Consider the following 15,980-nt stretch of genomic DNA (forward strand, 5'->3'; position numbering starts at 1 on the left):
CACAGAACTAGTTTTTTTTCTAGTCTTTTTTTCTCAGTTATCCCATTCAAGACTGGGGACTGTTTGCTGTGATGACCAGTTGGAAAGAACAACAGTGCACAGGTACAAAACACAGGTTTTGGATAGCTCTTCAGGGATATTGGTGCGGCACAGGTGATCATGGCAAGCACTTTTCCAGACCTAATCTGTACTACACTTGTAAATCAGACTTAATTGATCAAAAGTGAGGTAAGCACAGGTACAGATGTAGAAGACAAGCTTTAAACATAGGCTTAAAAGAAGGTATATGATCAGCTCCCAGCAAAAACTTTGGTGGTGGTGATGGTGGGATGAAACTACTGAAGGTTTATTTGAACTAAACAGCTCCTTCTGGTATTCTATTTAAGTATTGGACTTTCAACCTCTTCCCCTTCTTTGCTCTCTTCTCAGGTCTCTGAGCTTTCTAAGATTAAGAGCTTTCTCCATCCTTCCCTCTCTTCCCTGAGATCCCTGGTTTCAGGGTCTTGCTTGCAGTCTTGTTTTCCTCATCTTGAGACATTTTAAATCCCCCTCATACACACATATTGATCATATGACCTTGCTTTCAGTTCTTCTGATTCTTGGTTTCCTCTCAGGTTATGACCTAAACTTTCTAATCCTCCAAGAAAGATGCAAGCCAAATTTTCCTTCTCCACTTTAATTCTCAGCTCACAAACACTCTTTGAGTTTCTCTTCCCCATCACTGTGTGTGGGATGTTTTTTGATTTGGTCTGTTTTATCTCTTTGACCAAGAAAACATTCCCAACAGTTCATTTCTCATTAATTTTACACTCTGTTGCCACAGCCTTTTATGCCATTGACTGGATGTGTTTTAAGCATTTGTCTCCATGACTTCTGCTTTTTGGTTCCTCAGATGGTTAGTGCCACAATTTTTGTTTTGTGCCCCCCCCCCCTTTATTGGATGAATTACATGCTAGAGCTTTTTTTTTTTTTTTTTTTTTTTTTTTGCCTCTACTTGCAAATCTGTTTTTTTTTTTCAGGAAGCATTACTGGGAGCTTGTCCATTTTGGAAAGGAAAAGAATGTGATCAGAGTGCTCTGTATGCCTGGGCTCCACCGCCTGCTTCCAGATACCATGTTTTGAGCAATTGGAAACTGAAGAAGGAGTCCTTGTAGACTTACCAGCGGGGACAGATCTTCAACATATGTGTGTAAAAGAGCCTCTTGTGCGGAACTATATGAAGCAGGTGCTCTGGTGTTCACTATTCCTGTGGCTGGAAGGCATACCTGCAATGTGTTGAAGGCCTCACATGGCCTTAACAGGGCCAAAGACACACGCCTGTCTGTCAAGGAGTCCATGTTGCATTTTATGTAATGTGGCTAACTATGCAGTGGAACAACACCAACCTGTTTAATGTTCTTCTCACTTTTGCCCAGTGAATGTTTAAGCTTCATGATTCAGTGTAAGAAGAGGAGAAGGGCTGCAGAACATTGAGGACCAGGCCATACACCATAGAGCTCAATAAGGGAACAGAGCACAGTTACAGGCTGGAGGATGTAACTAAAGAGCTGCTGCATTATATTAAAGGACATTTCCTTTTAGTGGCTTTTAAAAATAATACTTTTGTAAATTAGCAAAGTTCTAAAGGGATATTGTCATGTTAAGAAGGGAACTATGGGTTTACAACTCTAAAAGTCTCCAAAAAGAAAAGGTCTATAAATAGCTGTGCTGTGTCTGAGTGAATAATGGGGACTGAATGGGGGAGAAGTGCCTCAAGCATGCAAAATTTTTTTTTATAATCTAAGCATAGTGGGGGAAGGACAACTGACTTTAGCAAATGAATTAGTCTTCCATTATTACTTAGTCATAAATACTATAGAACAGAGAGTATTCAGGTGGAAAGAGTATATGAAAGTTAAATAATACTTCTAGCTTTAGATAAATTTAGAATTAAGTAGTGGCTGTTTGTGTATGCCTTGGAAATTGTTAGAAAGGCTTTCAGCTGAAGGCACAATGACTAACTGCCCCAAAAGTGCAACAAATGTAAAACTGAACATATTTTATTCATATTTGTACAAGAATGTACACATAAACAAACCTGAGGGAAATGATTTGTTTGAGCATTATCACCATAATGTCTGAAAGGCAGTGAGACAGGTCTGTAGGCTGCACAGAGAATGGACTATGGGAACTGAAAGAAAATGAACCTAGTTTTAGTGGCACTCACCTCAGTCATGTTCTGAATCGATTGATCTTTCACTTCCTTGGGTAGAGCCATTAACAAGCTTTAAAAGTAATCTCTCTCCTACTGAATTTTGTAGGAGTTAGGAATTAAGTTGCACTATCCTTAAGTAGTCGGACCTGAGCCTTGCAGCTGAAAATATAGAAAGGGTTACAAAGAAATAATTAGCTAATGCTTGAATATCCTGAACTGTAATTTAACAATGCTTTCCATTTGATATTGGTTTCTTTATTTATAGTGGTATCTTTGGATTGAATTTGCAATCTTAATTGGACATTAAGGGTCTAGCTTTACCCTGATGCCCAGCACAAAGAAGCAAAAAGTAGGAAAAAAAAAAATCTCTTTAGCGGGACTACTTATTTGGAAAATAGGAGAGCTGACTCTAGTGCCCTCTCTTAGCAATGCATGCTGAGATATGAACTCTTGGTCATACAATGGATGAACTGCCACACCACTAGGTAGCTGCTGCCTGTATTTGACTGTGATTCTTTGCCCCTTTCTTTTTTTTTTTCAGATGAGTACCTAGCCCACTGATTAAATATTCACTGGGTGCAAGAGAGAATTAATTACCAGATACAAGTGGAATAGCTTCAGCAGGAAAGACTGAGGCAGAATGGTTCCATGGAAATTATTCCCCCCCCCCCAAAAAAAAAAAAAAAATCTAGTTTTGTTTAGCTTGAATTGACTGGGAGCCTCTACCACTGCACAAGTACCCACCATGGCAATTTAAGCCTGGCTACAGTTATGGAATGGTCCCTGAAAGCCCAGTCCCTTTTGCTGCTGAGTTGTGGAGGGTAGCTGTTGTTGTTGTTGTTTATTGAGAAATCTTAAATATATTTCCCAGGACAGAAAGTCCCCAACAGGGAATGTTCTAACTGTGGTGAGGTGGGGTAAAATGGGAGTGGAGGGGGGGGGGACCAGACACTCCTGCACTTTGAAAGAGCTGAGCTCCCTTTCTCAGCCTTTGAAAGTAAGAGTGCAGGTAACAAGCTCCCAGAAAATTTAGCTGGAGGTAAGTCTCTGTCTGTCTGTCTCTTGCTCTCTCTCATCAGAAGCTAAACACCTGTGGCCATTTTCAACACTTCTTGCTGCCAGCTTTACTTCCTGTTTGCTATCCAGCCATTGCAGATTTCATTCTTAGGCACTCAGTCCTGAATTTTTCAGGACTAGGATTTAATAAAACACAATCAGCTAAGGTTGTGAAGTGATAATATAGGGTCCACATATAGTTAGAACAGGGTTTCCTATCACTGCCAGGGCAAAATATATATAACACATTCAGGTCTCTGGACAAAAGTTCTGGAGCAACAGAAAGCTGTGAGAAATTTGGTGCTCATTTCAAGGCAAGATTTCACCTGTAGGAGAGACTGGCTTTGCATGTGGTAGCCACACACTAGGACCTGGCTTTGCAGAACAGAGAGTAGGGACTTCAGCTAGTTAAGGTTTTACTTTAAGGCATATTAACTCAGCATTCTGATCAGTTATAACACTTAAAGTTATATGAATAAGTGTTGGTATAAAGGGCAATGAGATAAAGAACATGTTTTGACAGCCTGTATTAATTACAGGTGAGGTACTGTATTAACAAGATCATTATCCTGAAGGTGAAATCTTCTCCCCCTTCCACCTTATGGAGGGAGGGAAGGAACTTGATCAAAATCACTTTGTTAGCTTTTTGCTTAGGGGACACAATTAAAATCTGTCTTTTCATGCAGCTGATGAATTCACACCATGTAGTCACTTTTAATCAAGCACTACACTTTGCCCAGGCTAAGAAAAATGTTCACTGAATACTTTAATTAAATTGTGGAACTACTCCCAAAGCTCAGTTTTGCTGAGCATTAAAAACATGTAACATTGCTCATGACAGTGTGATTCTCCACTTGAAGCCTTTTTTAAAATGAAAAACAAAAAAAAAACCCAGCCTGCACTGAACTGCTGCTTGTGGGATGTGTGCATTTCTCTCTTCTCCCTCTTCCAGTAACAGCAGTTTAAAAAGCCATCTTACTGTAAAATGAGTTTTTTGGAGCAGATTTCCCTCTTTCCCTCTCAGATCAGCAGGATGTTTTCACTACCCTTAATGGCACACAAGAGTACCTCCAAACATATCCTTCATCCTGTTAAGAGCTTTTTGCTACAGAAGAGTGAGCAGAACAGCAACAGGGGATATAAAAAGGAAGATTCCTATAACCTGACATTTGTAAGAGAACTGAAAATTACTTATTGCAAATACTGACTTTCCAAACTTTTTTTTTTTTAATTCTTAAAAGCCATTTTAAGTCGCTCCTTTCTCTCCTCAACTTAGACAGTAAGGGCCATGCAGGAAGGTTTTCCCCCTCCTCCCCCACCCAAAACCTTACACAGATTCTCACATAATTTGCAGTTTCTGTAACAGTCAGGGCTCAACTGGGCAGCTTTTTAAGTAATGGTCTTTCCCCTAAGAGCTAACACAGCCTGCAGGAGGGTTGGTTCTTTGTGGTTCCTCATGAGACTTTCAGTCAGCATGACAGGCAGACATCTCAGCCCAGAAGTAAGTCAATTACTCCATGCTGCGTTTAGAGCATTTCCTTAAAGCTGTTCTGCCTAAACCAACAGCAGATAATATTCCCATAGGTATTTACAGGAAGTTTCAGGAGAGCAGCAAAACTTAACAATGTTAAAGAAAAGAGTAATGGATGCCAGTAGTCACAAACCAGTGACAAGTTTACCAAGGGTCTTAAAAACAGAAAAGCAAGTTTGCAACCATTAGATTAGTGAAATAGGGGTGCAAATCAGGGTTAAATATGGGCTCTAACAAATGCAGCACTAACACTAAGGTATGGTGAGGCTTGTAGCAACATGCTGAATGCACTGGAGTAAGAATAGATTTGTCATGGCTCCGCACCTGGATGTTACAGTAGTCAAGGTAAACCCCTTCTCTTAAACTTAAAAAGTGGGTAAGGTTAGTACATCATTGACAGTTGATGCTTCAATTTATATACTTTCTCAGAAAAAAAAAAAAATTCTCTTCTTCCTTTGCAGCCTACTAGCTGTGTATTATCCTAATTTTTTACAGGATAGCTAGACTGTGAATAAATCGATTTAGGGGAAAGCAGTGGCACTCAGGCTACTTACAATTTTGTCACTGTTAGCCATTACAAAGAACAGGTTAGAGAAAAAGACCTTGTTACAAAATTCAAATAGATTCATCTCTGTGCAAGAGACATTTTTAGGAGTAATAGATAAAAACATGATTTATTACACTGTATACAAAACTAGATTCAAAACAAGCCAGTGGAGAATATAGTACATTATTTATTTTTTCTGTACATTACAATATTAAGTTTCATTGACAAAATCAAAACTTCACAATTTTTTCCTATACCTGCGTAAGCCTAGCAATTACTTTCATTTTACAGGATAGAAAATAGCTTCCTGGAGAATTTATATTCTGATTACCCAGCTCAGGGTGCTTCAGCTCAACAGACTGACTTTCAGGGTTTCCCACAGCTCATAAAGACTTGTCAGGTTAGAACCTCAGTTCGTAGTATAATGTACTGCCATTGCACCAGCCTAGAAACAAGTAACTCAATTTTCATTAAATTTCAGTAATGTCTCCTTTTTAGGAGATGTCTACAGTTTCAACTGCATTAGTTCAAAACTAAACAGAGTATAAATGAAGGCCTGGCTACTGTCAGAAAAATCTATCATTTTGCAGCAGCAGCCTCAGATCTGTCCCTTGGGTTATATAGGATGTGCTGAGATAGGTTACATGTTGTTTAATAAAGTCCTTTTAAGAAAAATAAATATTTTTGCATAATGTATGTACAAATATTGATTGACTTCCTTCATTTATAGGTTCAACAACAGATAACCACAGCTATATTTTATTCACTAGCTCACAATGATTACTGCCACCTTAGCAATTGAGATATTATGAGTCCAAGACAATACCAGCCTAGTCTTCATAATGGTGCAAATTATATGGAAGTGCTTTGAAAACAGTGGCTTAAAGAAAGAAGAAAGGATTAACAGAAAATTCCTTTGGTCCCTGTAAGAACAGCTTAAGTCTTCCACATAGTTTTAACCAACTATTAAGGCAGTGAAAGAATAGATTTCAAGTTGAGATTAAAACTGTCTTTCCTGGACTCAAAAGAAGTCCACTGCAGATTTCCTAGCAATGTTTTGTTTTGCTTCTTTAGTACGTCACCCTCTACTCAGGTATTTTCTGCACAAAGACCACACAGAATAAGCCTGTCCAATAATATCCCAACATAATTTTTAAACCACAACAAAACATAACACTTAAGAATATATTGCACAAAAAGCATAACATATCCTGCCTGACTCTTCACAAAAACACCCACAAACACAGGAAAACAGCTACTGAACATCTCAAAATTTGAAGAGATCAATGAAATGCTGAGGAGACACTGGCATGAGACAGGTGTTTGGATCACTGGCTGTGCAGGGGTGTCCTGTATCCTACAAGATGAAGGAGAAGAAAAATAAGTTCCCATTTTATAGACACACTCCCCCACCCCCATTAAAAAAAAACCCAAACAAAAAGATCCCATACAGGCACATGCAACTACTCCCACTATAAGCAAACTGATAGGAATTTCTTGCCTTCCTTGCGCCCCTCCCCCCCACTTTTAAACTACATTTGTCAAAAACTAATGGGTCAAGATATGCCTTTTTGTTTTCCAAGAGCTTTGACTCGGGATTTTTTGTGGGCAGGGTAAGTTGGTTGTTTTCCTTGAAATCTGAAGCTATCCTACAATACCAATTTCAAACTGGAAAGGTCCATTTTCTAAACAACAACAACAACCACCAAAACAACCCCCCCAAAAACAAACAAAAAACCTAGTCTAAAACAGATAAGAAATAAATGCTGAAGTCTTAAAAAAAGCAAATGCCTTGTTGAACCTAAACTGACTTTGTTCAATAAAAAAAATGAAATCAATTCATCCTGGGGGGAGGAGAGGGGGCACACAATGAGCTCTGTCTTTCAGAATGAAAGGCAGCAGACACCTCCCACAAATTAGCATGTTTGAAGTCCAAATCTCTACCTCGCTTGGTGTTTTTGCCCAACATCTTTCCTCCTCTTTCACTCCTACCCCTTCCCCAGCTGAAATCACAAAGGATCTCTTGCCTTAAAACAGAAGTTTGCACCCAAGCAAGCTAGGAGTGCAGAAGATAGGATGCACAAAGGAAGGAACTGCCTCAAATCATTGTCGCCTCTAATTTTGTGACATATAGAGCATAGAGAAAACAAATCCAATAGCAATCTGACCAAACAGAGGATTTGGAGAAGATTTTGCACAAATAAAACAGAAAATCCTACAACTCACACAAGGAAGGTGCAGTATGGAAGAAAAGAGTTTGCAAGCAATGGGTCACATTCAAGAAGTAAGATTATGATTTGAACTATGGCCTTCTGAATGGTCCAGAAGGCAAAAACCATAGTTGCCAAAGAAATCATACTGCAATCATGCTAGTTTAAGGCTAGAGATTGACAGCACCTGGATTAATACTGTTTGGCAATTTGCCTCAACTTCTCCCTGGTAGGACTATTTATGTGATGAGAGGATATACAGGGCTCAAACAGGACTCAAATTAACACTGCAGTGTGTTGTGACCAGCTCTACAGAATGGAGTGTTGTGGGTATACGCATGTATGTACATGCACCCACACACCTCCTCTTAGAGGTAATCAGCAGCATAAACAGTATGGAAGAGTCCTAACTGGTCAATCAGCAGTTATAAGCTGAAGAGGAAAAAGTACATAGGAAGAAACTGCTAAAAAGATGCAAGTATGTCTCCTGTCAAAGTCACTTGAGTTCTTGTTTAGCACTGACTATTGGGAAGTGAAGTCTAAAAATGAGTGCAGTAGGAGCATTTTGTCTTTTATTCTTATTCCCCACAGTTAAACTTCCTTTCAGTTTATTATAGCTATAGCAGTGTGCTCAGGAAGGCAGTCTCCATACAGCTAATGCAATTAGATAGAAGATACAAAATTTATCTTTTGTTCTCCTTTTACTATCTCATTATTCCATTAACAATACAGGGAAAACATTAATAATATGGCACTTCAAAACTGCAATCCATTGCAAGAAAATTTTAAACGCTAACATGACCCACTTGCAAAAAGTGTCAGCCCTACTTCTGTCCTCTCAGAATCTGGTACAAAGAAGCAATAAGAAACAGCACTCTTCTCATGTAAAGTGCAACCAACAAGAAGCAGTTACAATAGAATTAGCTCAAATGCATGAATTATAACATGAAAAGCTTTGTAGGCAAAACCCTTCATGCTGATGGTCTCAGAAAATTTCATGTAGTTCCTTAGGCTTGTGGAAGAAGCTGACAAAGAAACAATCTTTTGCACTTCTCAGTGAGACAGTATTTTAAGTTTTAAGGAGTCTGTACCCTGAATGCACATACAGCCAGCTTGGGCCACGTACCCCTCCAACAGATCACTCATCTGTCTTCTGCAGGGTACTGCAATGTCAATTTTCTGATTTGTTGGATAAGGATTTGAACTGGAGACCTCAAATGAAAAGGCTTTCACAATACAAATTCATTAAGCCTGCAGCACTTTCTTTAATATTACAGAAACTTGAACTCAGCATGAGAGCCTGATTTACCAAACTCATCTTATAATGGAAAGTTCAATTTTATACTTTATTGGAATCCTCTACTGGAAGAAAACGCTAGAGTTGTAATGAGAAGTTTCCAGACAGCTCAATGGAGAAGTTAAACACCTTGAACAATAAGTTTTTCAATGCAATAAAGATCAAACTGTCCTTCACAGATTTCAAGGGACTTCTCTCTTTCCTACCAGTGTTGATGAACTAATTCATCATGTGGTGCAAAAAAAGCTAGAATAAGTACATGGTAAGTAGATCACAGACCACTGCAGTCTTCATTCTTTTGTTTCCATATGAAAGGAAATTATGTGCAATTATATTCAGTTAATAGAAGGAAAGAACCTGCAAGTGGAACTTCTTTTTTGACGTTGAAACTTAGGTAAGGGAAATACTGGCAAGGGTGCCACATTCCCTTCCAATCTCTTTGCAACAAAGTGCACTAGCTCAAACTTGTATTCTAGATACTGTTCAGCTTTTCAAATGGAAATTATTTTTCTATAGTTATAATATCTGTGCTTTTCATTAACCTATAGATGATCACATGAAAATATCACGCAATATCAATTCCTCATCCTCCCACTTTAATATCACCTAAGAACCAGGTGTTACATTAATGACAAACAGGTAAAAGAACCATTGAAAAAGGGCAGCACCAGACAAATCAGCCAAGTGGAACTGCCTATGTAGAAAAGATACAGAAAAGAAAACTCAAAACCCCCCAAATACCAGAAGTGCTAAACATAACACCTTCACCTTGAAATGACATTTGCAAGGAAGAGATATCCAACAGCAGAAAAACATGCTCCCAAAGGTAGTTGCTAACAAACTATCTCCTCTCCCCATTGTCATGAGTTTAATTTCTTAGTTTCCAGGAAAAACACTGGAGTTAGGATCCTGGGAAAGAAGTTAGGGTTTTGAATCCTCTTTTACTGCTCATTTATACTTATAATTCTATATGTACACTTTAGCTTTAATTTGTAACATGCTGTGTGCTTTGCTCTGCACATCATAGAACACTTTTGAAAGTCCTGCTCAGTCAGGAAGTACAGATCCAATAAAAAGCTCAGTAAGATCAGTTCTTGGGTTTTTTAGTTAAAGAAACGGAAACAGCAATTTTACAATGGAAAAAAGCGATATGAATTGAAAATTCCATGAAAGATTAAAAGAGGAATCATGCAACCATGAGTGTTCTTCCTTCCAGGAAGTTTCTTTAAATTTAATACTGTTCATTATTGTTCAAATCAGACTGATTTTCAATAAATCTACTTAAAACTAAAACAGAATTTGTTTAAATTAACAAAAGAATTCACCTTGAGAAGTATTTACTGACAAATATAAAATTTAAGGAAAACAATTATCATAACTGCAAATGAAGTTCCTATCACAACTTTGGAGCTACAATCCTTTACTGTATAATTATTCATACAAACTCCTCACTCAGAAAATGTTGTAGTTGCCTTCCCTTCTTCCCTACCCCTCCTCAAGTCATATGTAGTCTGTTTGGGAACTTCTTTTCAGAGAGAATCTTTCATAAGTCTAAGCATGATGTAAGTATTCCAAGTGGGGTAAAATCCATTTTAGTACCTTTGCATAAAGAAAGTTCTTTGACATTCGTGTTATTGTTTTCAGATTTAAGTGCCAAATAAAATACATCAGGGAGCACAGAAACAGTTTCTAACACTGAATACAGGGAAACCTATTCCCTGGTGTATCTCATTTCACTGACATCTGCACCTGTTTTCATAAGAAGTTGAATTATGGTCCCTAGTTTAAACAGCATTAACAGGGAATACTTCAATAATAACAAAAACAAAGATGAAGAAAAACTAAGATGGAAATTCACCACTACCTTATCTGATTGGGTCATGAGGAACAAACTATTCCTGCTGCTAAACTGATATGAAAAAATACCTAAGCGATTAGAAGTGAACACCTTGTTCACTTTGACATTACAGAACAGTCAGCAATGAAAGCAGAGATGAGACACACATGAAATACCTTGAGTAACAAAGCAAGATGGTAGTCCTTTGAGATCATGAAGAAGGAAGCAGGAAGGAGAGCCATAAAGTAAAAGAAGCAAAGTTAAGGTTTATTGAACTATGTGCCACTTGGAACAATAGTCTTTTATAAAACATTTAGTGTGAAGTACTTTTGCGGCAAATCAATTGGTTGAAAAACCAAAGCCATCGCAAACTCTGGTAAGACTAAAACCAAGCATGGACATATCACACATGTGAAACAATTATCCTATTACATAAAGCCCTGGGTCTTGAAAGAAAAAAAGATATTTCAACTATTCTCTATGTCCATCGCAGATAACTGAGATGTACTATTCAATTAGCTAAGTAAGAAAAATGGACAAATTGCCCACAATGGTAATGTTGCCTAGTGGAACAGAAGACTTAGCATATATCAAATGCATTCACACAAGCATCATCAGTTAATACTAGATGTCATTCTTTTTACATTACTGATAAATTATGTATTTTGCTCACTTTCAGTGTGGACAAATCCTTTAATAAAAAGTCTCTTTGCAAAGATAAGGGTCATTTGATATGAAGAGTTTTGCTTACAGTCATTCCCGCCTTAACACAGAAGGATACAAGCTATTCTGTTATATCACTGTAGTTCCTATGATGAATTTAGGCATCTCCTTTCTATTGTATTTAATATTACTATGGTCACAGGTTTTAAACAAACACAGCCAACACAAATGCCTCAAATGCTGCTTGTTTAAAGATTTGAAGACTTGTTAAAAGTAATACTAAGATTACTATAACATACTGAAAAGTGAAAAACTGTTTCCCTACTTCAACTGTTTGCTAATTCACTTCACTAGTCTTCATTCCTTTTTTCTGCAAGTCTTTCTTTAAAAGGACATAGAATGCAGAACTGAAAGGATTTCTCAAGTCAAATCTAGCCTTCTCTTGTCACTGACAACTACATCATATTATCTATTTCATAAACAATGAAAATTCTTCTTATAACTAGTGAGGTCTGTGCTTTGCGGCTGTTCCAGAACCTTGCTACTTTGATTCTTGGAAACACTTAATTCCCAGCATAAGTTTACCCCACAGGTAGTTTATACAACCTATTTGCATGAAGGCTATCCCTTAGCTTAAATAATTTCTCTCTGTAGTCTCATGTTTATTCATCCCTTCCCTGTCTGAAAAGAATTTATGGGGAGCAGTCATGTTCCCTCTTGGCTTTAATACAGCTAAATCAAAAGAAATTAACCTCTGTTAGTCTCCTTCGTGTCCTGATCACTTAAGTACTTTTCTCTATTTCAATGTTTTGCTTTGTTCTTTAGTGGGAATAAAAGCAAGTGCAATACCAAAAGGTGTAGTGAGCCCATTTTTTGAAGTTCTTTTGAATACACTTTAAAAAACAGGCAACTCTTAAATGTACCATAAAAAAATAAATTTTTACATATTAAACTATTTCAAGAATCCAGTGCTTCAACTTGTTTCAAGATTTAGACACTTGCTACTTTTCCCCAGTAAAGTACCTGTGATTTCTCATTAAAGTTTTTATTAAATTTTTCTTCTATATGTTCAGTGGTATTTTAAAGAATAAAAGTTTCAGCTGAGAACAAGAAGCGTGTACATTATACACACAATTGTGTCAACCACTCATATACAGATTTCATTTAATAATCTGTTTAATCAAGTATACTAGTGAAGCTTAAATGAACTGTCAAAGTCTGATACAGTTCCTTCTGCTTAAGCCAGGTATTTTCTCTTAGCACGGAATTTTGCTAGAACTTACAAAGTCCTCCACACTTTGTTTCTCATGTTTAAAAAGCTTGAGAGGATATAGATACAAATAACTGACAAAAGCAGAACTTCCCCCCCAAATTCAGTATGACTAGCACTACTTCACTCACACTGCCCTGTCAGGATACACAGAGGAACTGTTTTTCAGACCAATGACTAACCTTTTAGCATCTCTGCCAGTGAGGGTGTCAGTTCATGCAAAAATCAATGCATCTAACACAGCCTATTTCACCCTGATCAAACATTTATTTTAAGACAAAAGATACCGTTTAGATTCTGAGACCTAGCAACAGAATACCCAGGTTGGAAGGGACCTCAGAAGGTCTCTAGTCCAGCCTTCTGCTCAAAGCAGGGTCAGCTATAAGATCAGACCATGTCAGTCAGGGCTTATCCAGTCGGGTCTTGAAAACCTTGAAGAAGGGAGACTGTGCAGCCTCTCTGATCACGGGCTCCCTTGCTTGCTTGTCCTCAGGGTTAGAAATGTTTTCCTTATGCCCAGTCTGAACTTCTTGTTTCAACTTTTGTCTGTTGTCTCTTGTCTACCTGTCCAGCACAAGTGTAAACAGCCTGACTCCATCTTCTCAACAACCTCCTTGTAGGTATAAGCAGGCTATTAGGCCCCCCAGAAGCAATTTCTTCTCTAGCTTCTCCTCACAGGGCAAGCACTCCAGCCTCCCTAGACATTTGGCCCTCTCCTGAACTTGCTCCAGTTTATCAAAGTCTTTCTTGCAGTGGGGGACCCAGAACTGGACACACTACTCCAGAGGCAGTCTAATGAGTCCCAAGTAAAGGGGGATAACTACTTCCTTCAATCTACTGGCTGTGATCCTTTTAATACAGCCCAGGATGCTGCTGGCCTTCTCCACTGCCAGGACACACTGCTGGTTCATGCTCAGCTTGCTGCTGACCAGGGCCTCTTCAGCACAGCTGCCCCCAAGACTGTATTGTTGTCTGTGACTCTTCCTTACTAAGTACAAGGCTTTGAATTTACCCTCATTCATGAAGTTCTCATGAGCTCATTCCTCCAGTCTGTCTAGGCCCCTCTACATTGCAGCCCTGCCCTCAAGGGTATTGAATACTCCCTCCAATACAGTGTTATCTGTAAGCTTGGATTAGAGTGCACTCTACTGCCTCCTCCAGATCATTGACTGATGTTAAACATTAAAGTCCAAATACTATTTAATCATTCCTAATACTGCAACTGCTACACTTCTTATCACAACTATAGCAAGGTCAGAATGAGAGAAAAGCACTGCAAAAAGCTTTATCCCTTTACACAGCAAAACCTTAACACAGAAGGCCCAAACAAATCTTACACCAAACTCCTCCCACCCTGCCCCAGCATGCAAACTGTATGCTTACCTTTAATATTTCTGTTTTCAAAGAGAAAACCTTAACCTGAATAATGGGCAACATTTTTATAAGACTTATTTCACTGTAATGAACAGCTCTTAGTCATTCTTGACAAAGGTTCTTCAGCAAATGCTTGGGCTTTTCAAAGCAGAAACTAACTACCTGCTTTCCTACTATTAACTTAGTGCTATGAAATATACTGGTATCTGGAAGAGCTCCTGTGATATCAAGGATACTCAAGTTTAAAATAACATCATTGAGGACCATGCTATTTCCATGAAGGCTAGCTTATCCTGCTAAAGACCCTAGCTTTTTAGATGGAAAAGAAAAAAGCCTCACACTGGCATTGTTGGCTTGATGCAATTAGTCTTAAAATTGTAGAAAGAAGGCACAAGAACAAAGTCATTTCTGTGACTAGGAAGATGAATATTTTTCAAGATTTCTCAAACATTTCTTGTTTTTTTATTTTCCACTTGGCATTATTCATATCTGGTCTTTGAGGTATGAAATAAAATAAATCTGACTGACAAGAAGGCTAGATTATGCTGCAATAACTAAAGTCAAAGTGGGACTATGCGTTCACACGAGAGTTAAACAGGATAATGCCCTATGGAAATAAAAATCATTGTGTAAGACAGAATATGCTTCATGGTAGGCATCAAAATAAACAAAATACATTTTAGAAGAAATTTCACACATTCTTCCAAACTTCTAATGTGACAGAAGCAGACTATAAAAATACATACAATTTTACGCCAATGTGGTAGAAATACTACAGTTATAAGTTTTCATTAGAAACTTCTATCAATTGCCATGCCATCATTAGAAAAGGAATTTCATAAAATGGCTAACTTCGTACAAGTTTTTTACAACTTTGGGTAATATTAAAGAGACAAGAAGACAAAGAGCTGCAACTCCTTCCATGGGGTAGTATTCCTTCCAATTCTAAATATTAAGGTTATCAGATATTAAGAGATAAATGCTAAACAAAGAACAAATTTGGAATTTAATACTAGTTTTATTTGGAAGTTTCATATATTTAAACTTGCATATTAGTAGTCCAATCACATTTCACATGAGAAAGCTGACGTGACGCCTTAATATTTTTCCCTTTCAGATAAATCAAACAGTAGCTGATTGTGTGCACTGATTTCTAATTATCTATTTCAAAGCTCTTACCTTCCAAAACAGAATACTACAGTGTCGACAGAAATGCAAAGTGTCCCCATACTGTTCCTTTATTGGATAATATTTCTGAAGTGCAAAGTACATCAGCTTCCAGTCAATGTGACCTTTTTCTGATAGAATCAAATGCCTACAAAACTGGATATAAAATATCTTCCTTTAACATGGTTAAAGTTCTAGTCAAATCAGCAAATGACTGAAAAACATAGGCAGTTAAACTGAAGTTTTATAACCAGAACTCTTTGAAATCAATAGTCTGACATGTGTACATCTCTGAAGAACAGCAATAGAGATCCAGACGCAAAAAAAGGTAAAAATACTAAAAATAGGAGAGTGCAGATTTGCCAAGAAAAATAGGCCATACGCAGGTGATCCAACCCCACTGTCCTGAAATGATTATAGTTATAGTCAATGCTAACTATACATAACAAAAACAATATTTAGAGTAATCATTCATTTTATACTTTTAAAAAACTTCAGGAATGAGATAAAAATGATCAAGTATTACAACTAGTGTTTTTTTTCTTTTAAAGCAGTAACTATGGATTTAAATAAAGCTTTGTCTTTCAGCTCAAAAGAACATACATAATTCTTTTTCATACTTACTTACCTTTTTAGAAGCACAGCAATAAACAATTGACTAATGTACTTCTTGACTACATATTTGCACGTAAAGAGTAGCTGATGCACAACAGCTACTTCTAACCAGCTTAACACATGGACAAGATTTATGAAGTTTGTATTTATAAAATGCATCTCATTCCACTTTGAGTGTGGATTAATCCTAATACTTTCAGGACTTTCTTCATGCAGAAG

General features: G+C 37.6%; 1 protein-coding gene across 7 annotated transcripts in view; it reads right to left on the reverse strand.

The window, feature by feature from the left end:
- Positions 1–5,436: 5,436 nt before the first annotated feature.
- The window catches only part of FBXO25 (F-box protein 25), a 44,717-nt gene continuing 34,173 nt past the window's right edge, over positions 5,437–15,980 (reverse strand). For 2 of the 7 annotated variants that reach the window (XM_067294240.1, XM_067294234.1), the window contains 4 exons: positions 15,159–15,302; positions 13,989–14,024; positions 10,849–10,875; positions 5,437–6,685 (listed from right to left, as the gene is read on the reverse strand). In XM_067294240.1, the coding sequence (XP_067150341.1) occupies positions 6,596–6,685; positions 10,849–10,875; positions 13,989–14,024; positions 15,159–15,302 (297 nt within the window). In that variant the 3' untranslated portion in view covers positions 5,437–6,595. The other 5 variants (XM_067294236.1, XM_067294239.1, XM_067294237.1 and 2 more) reach the window with 5 other exon arrangements.

Source organism: Apteryx mantelli, chromosome 3 (assembly GCF_036417845.1).
Source record: "Apteryx mantelli isolate bAptMan1 chromosome 3, bAptMan1.hap1, whole genome shotgun sequence".
In the NCBI taxonomy this organism is placed as follows: Eukaryota; Metazoa; Chordata; class Aves; order Apterygiformes; family Apterygidae; genus Apteryx; species Apteryx mantelli.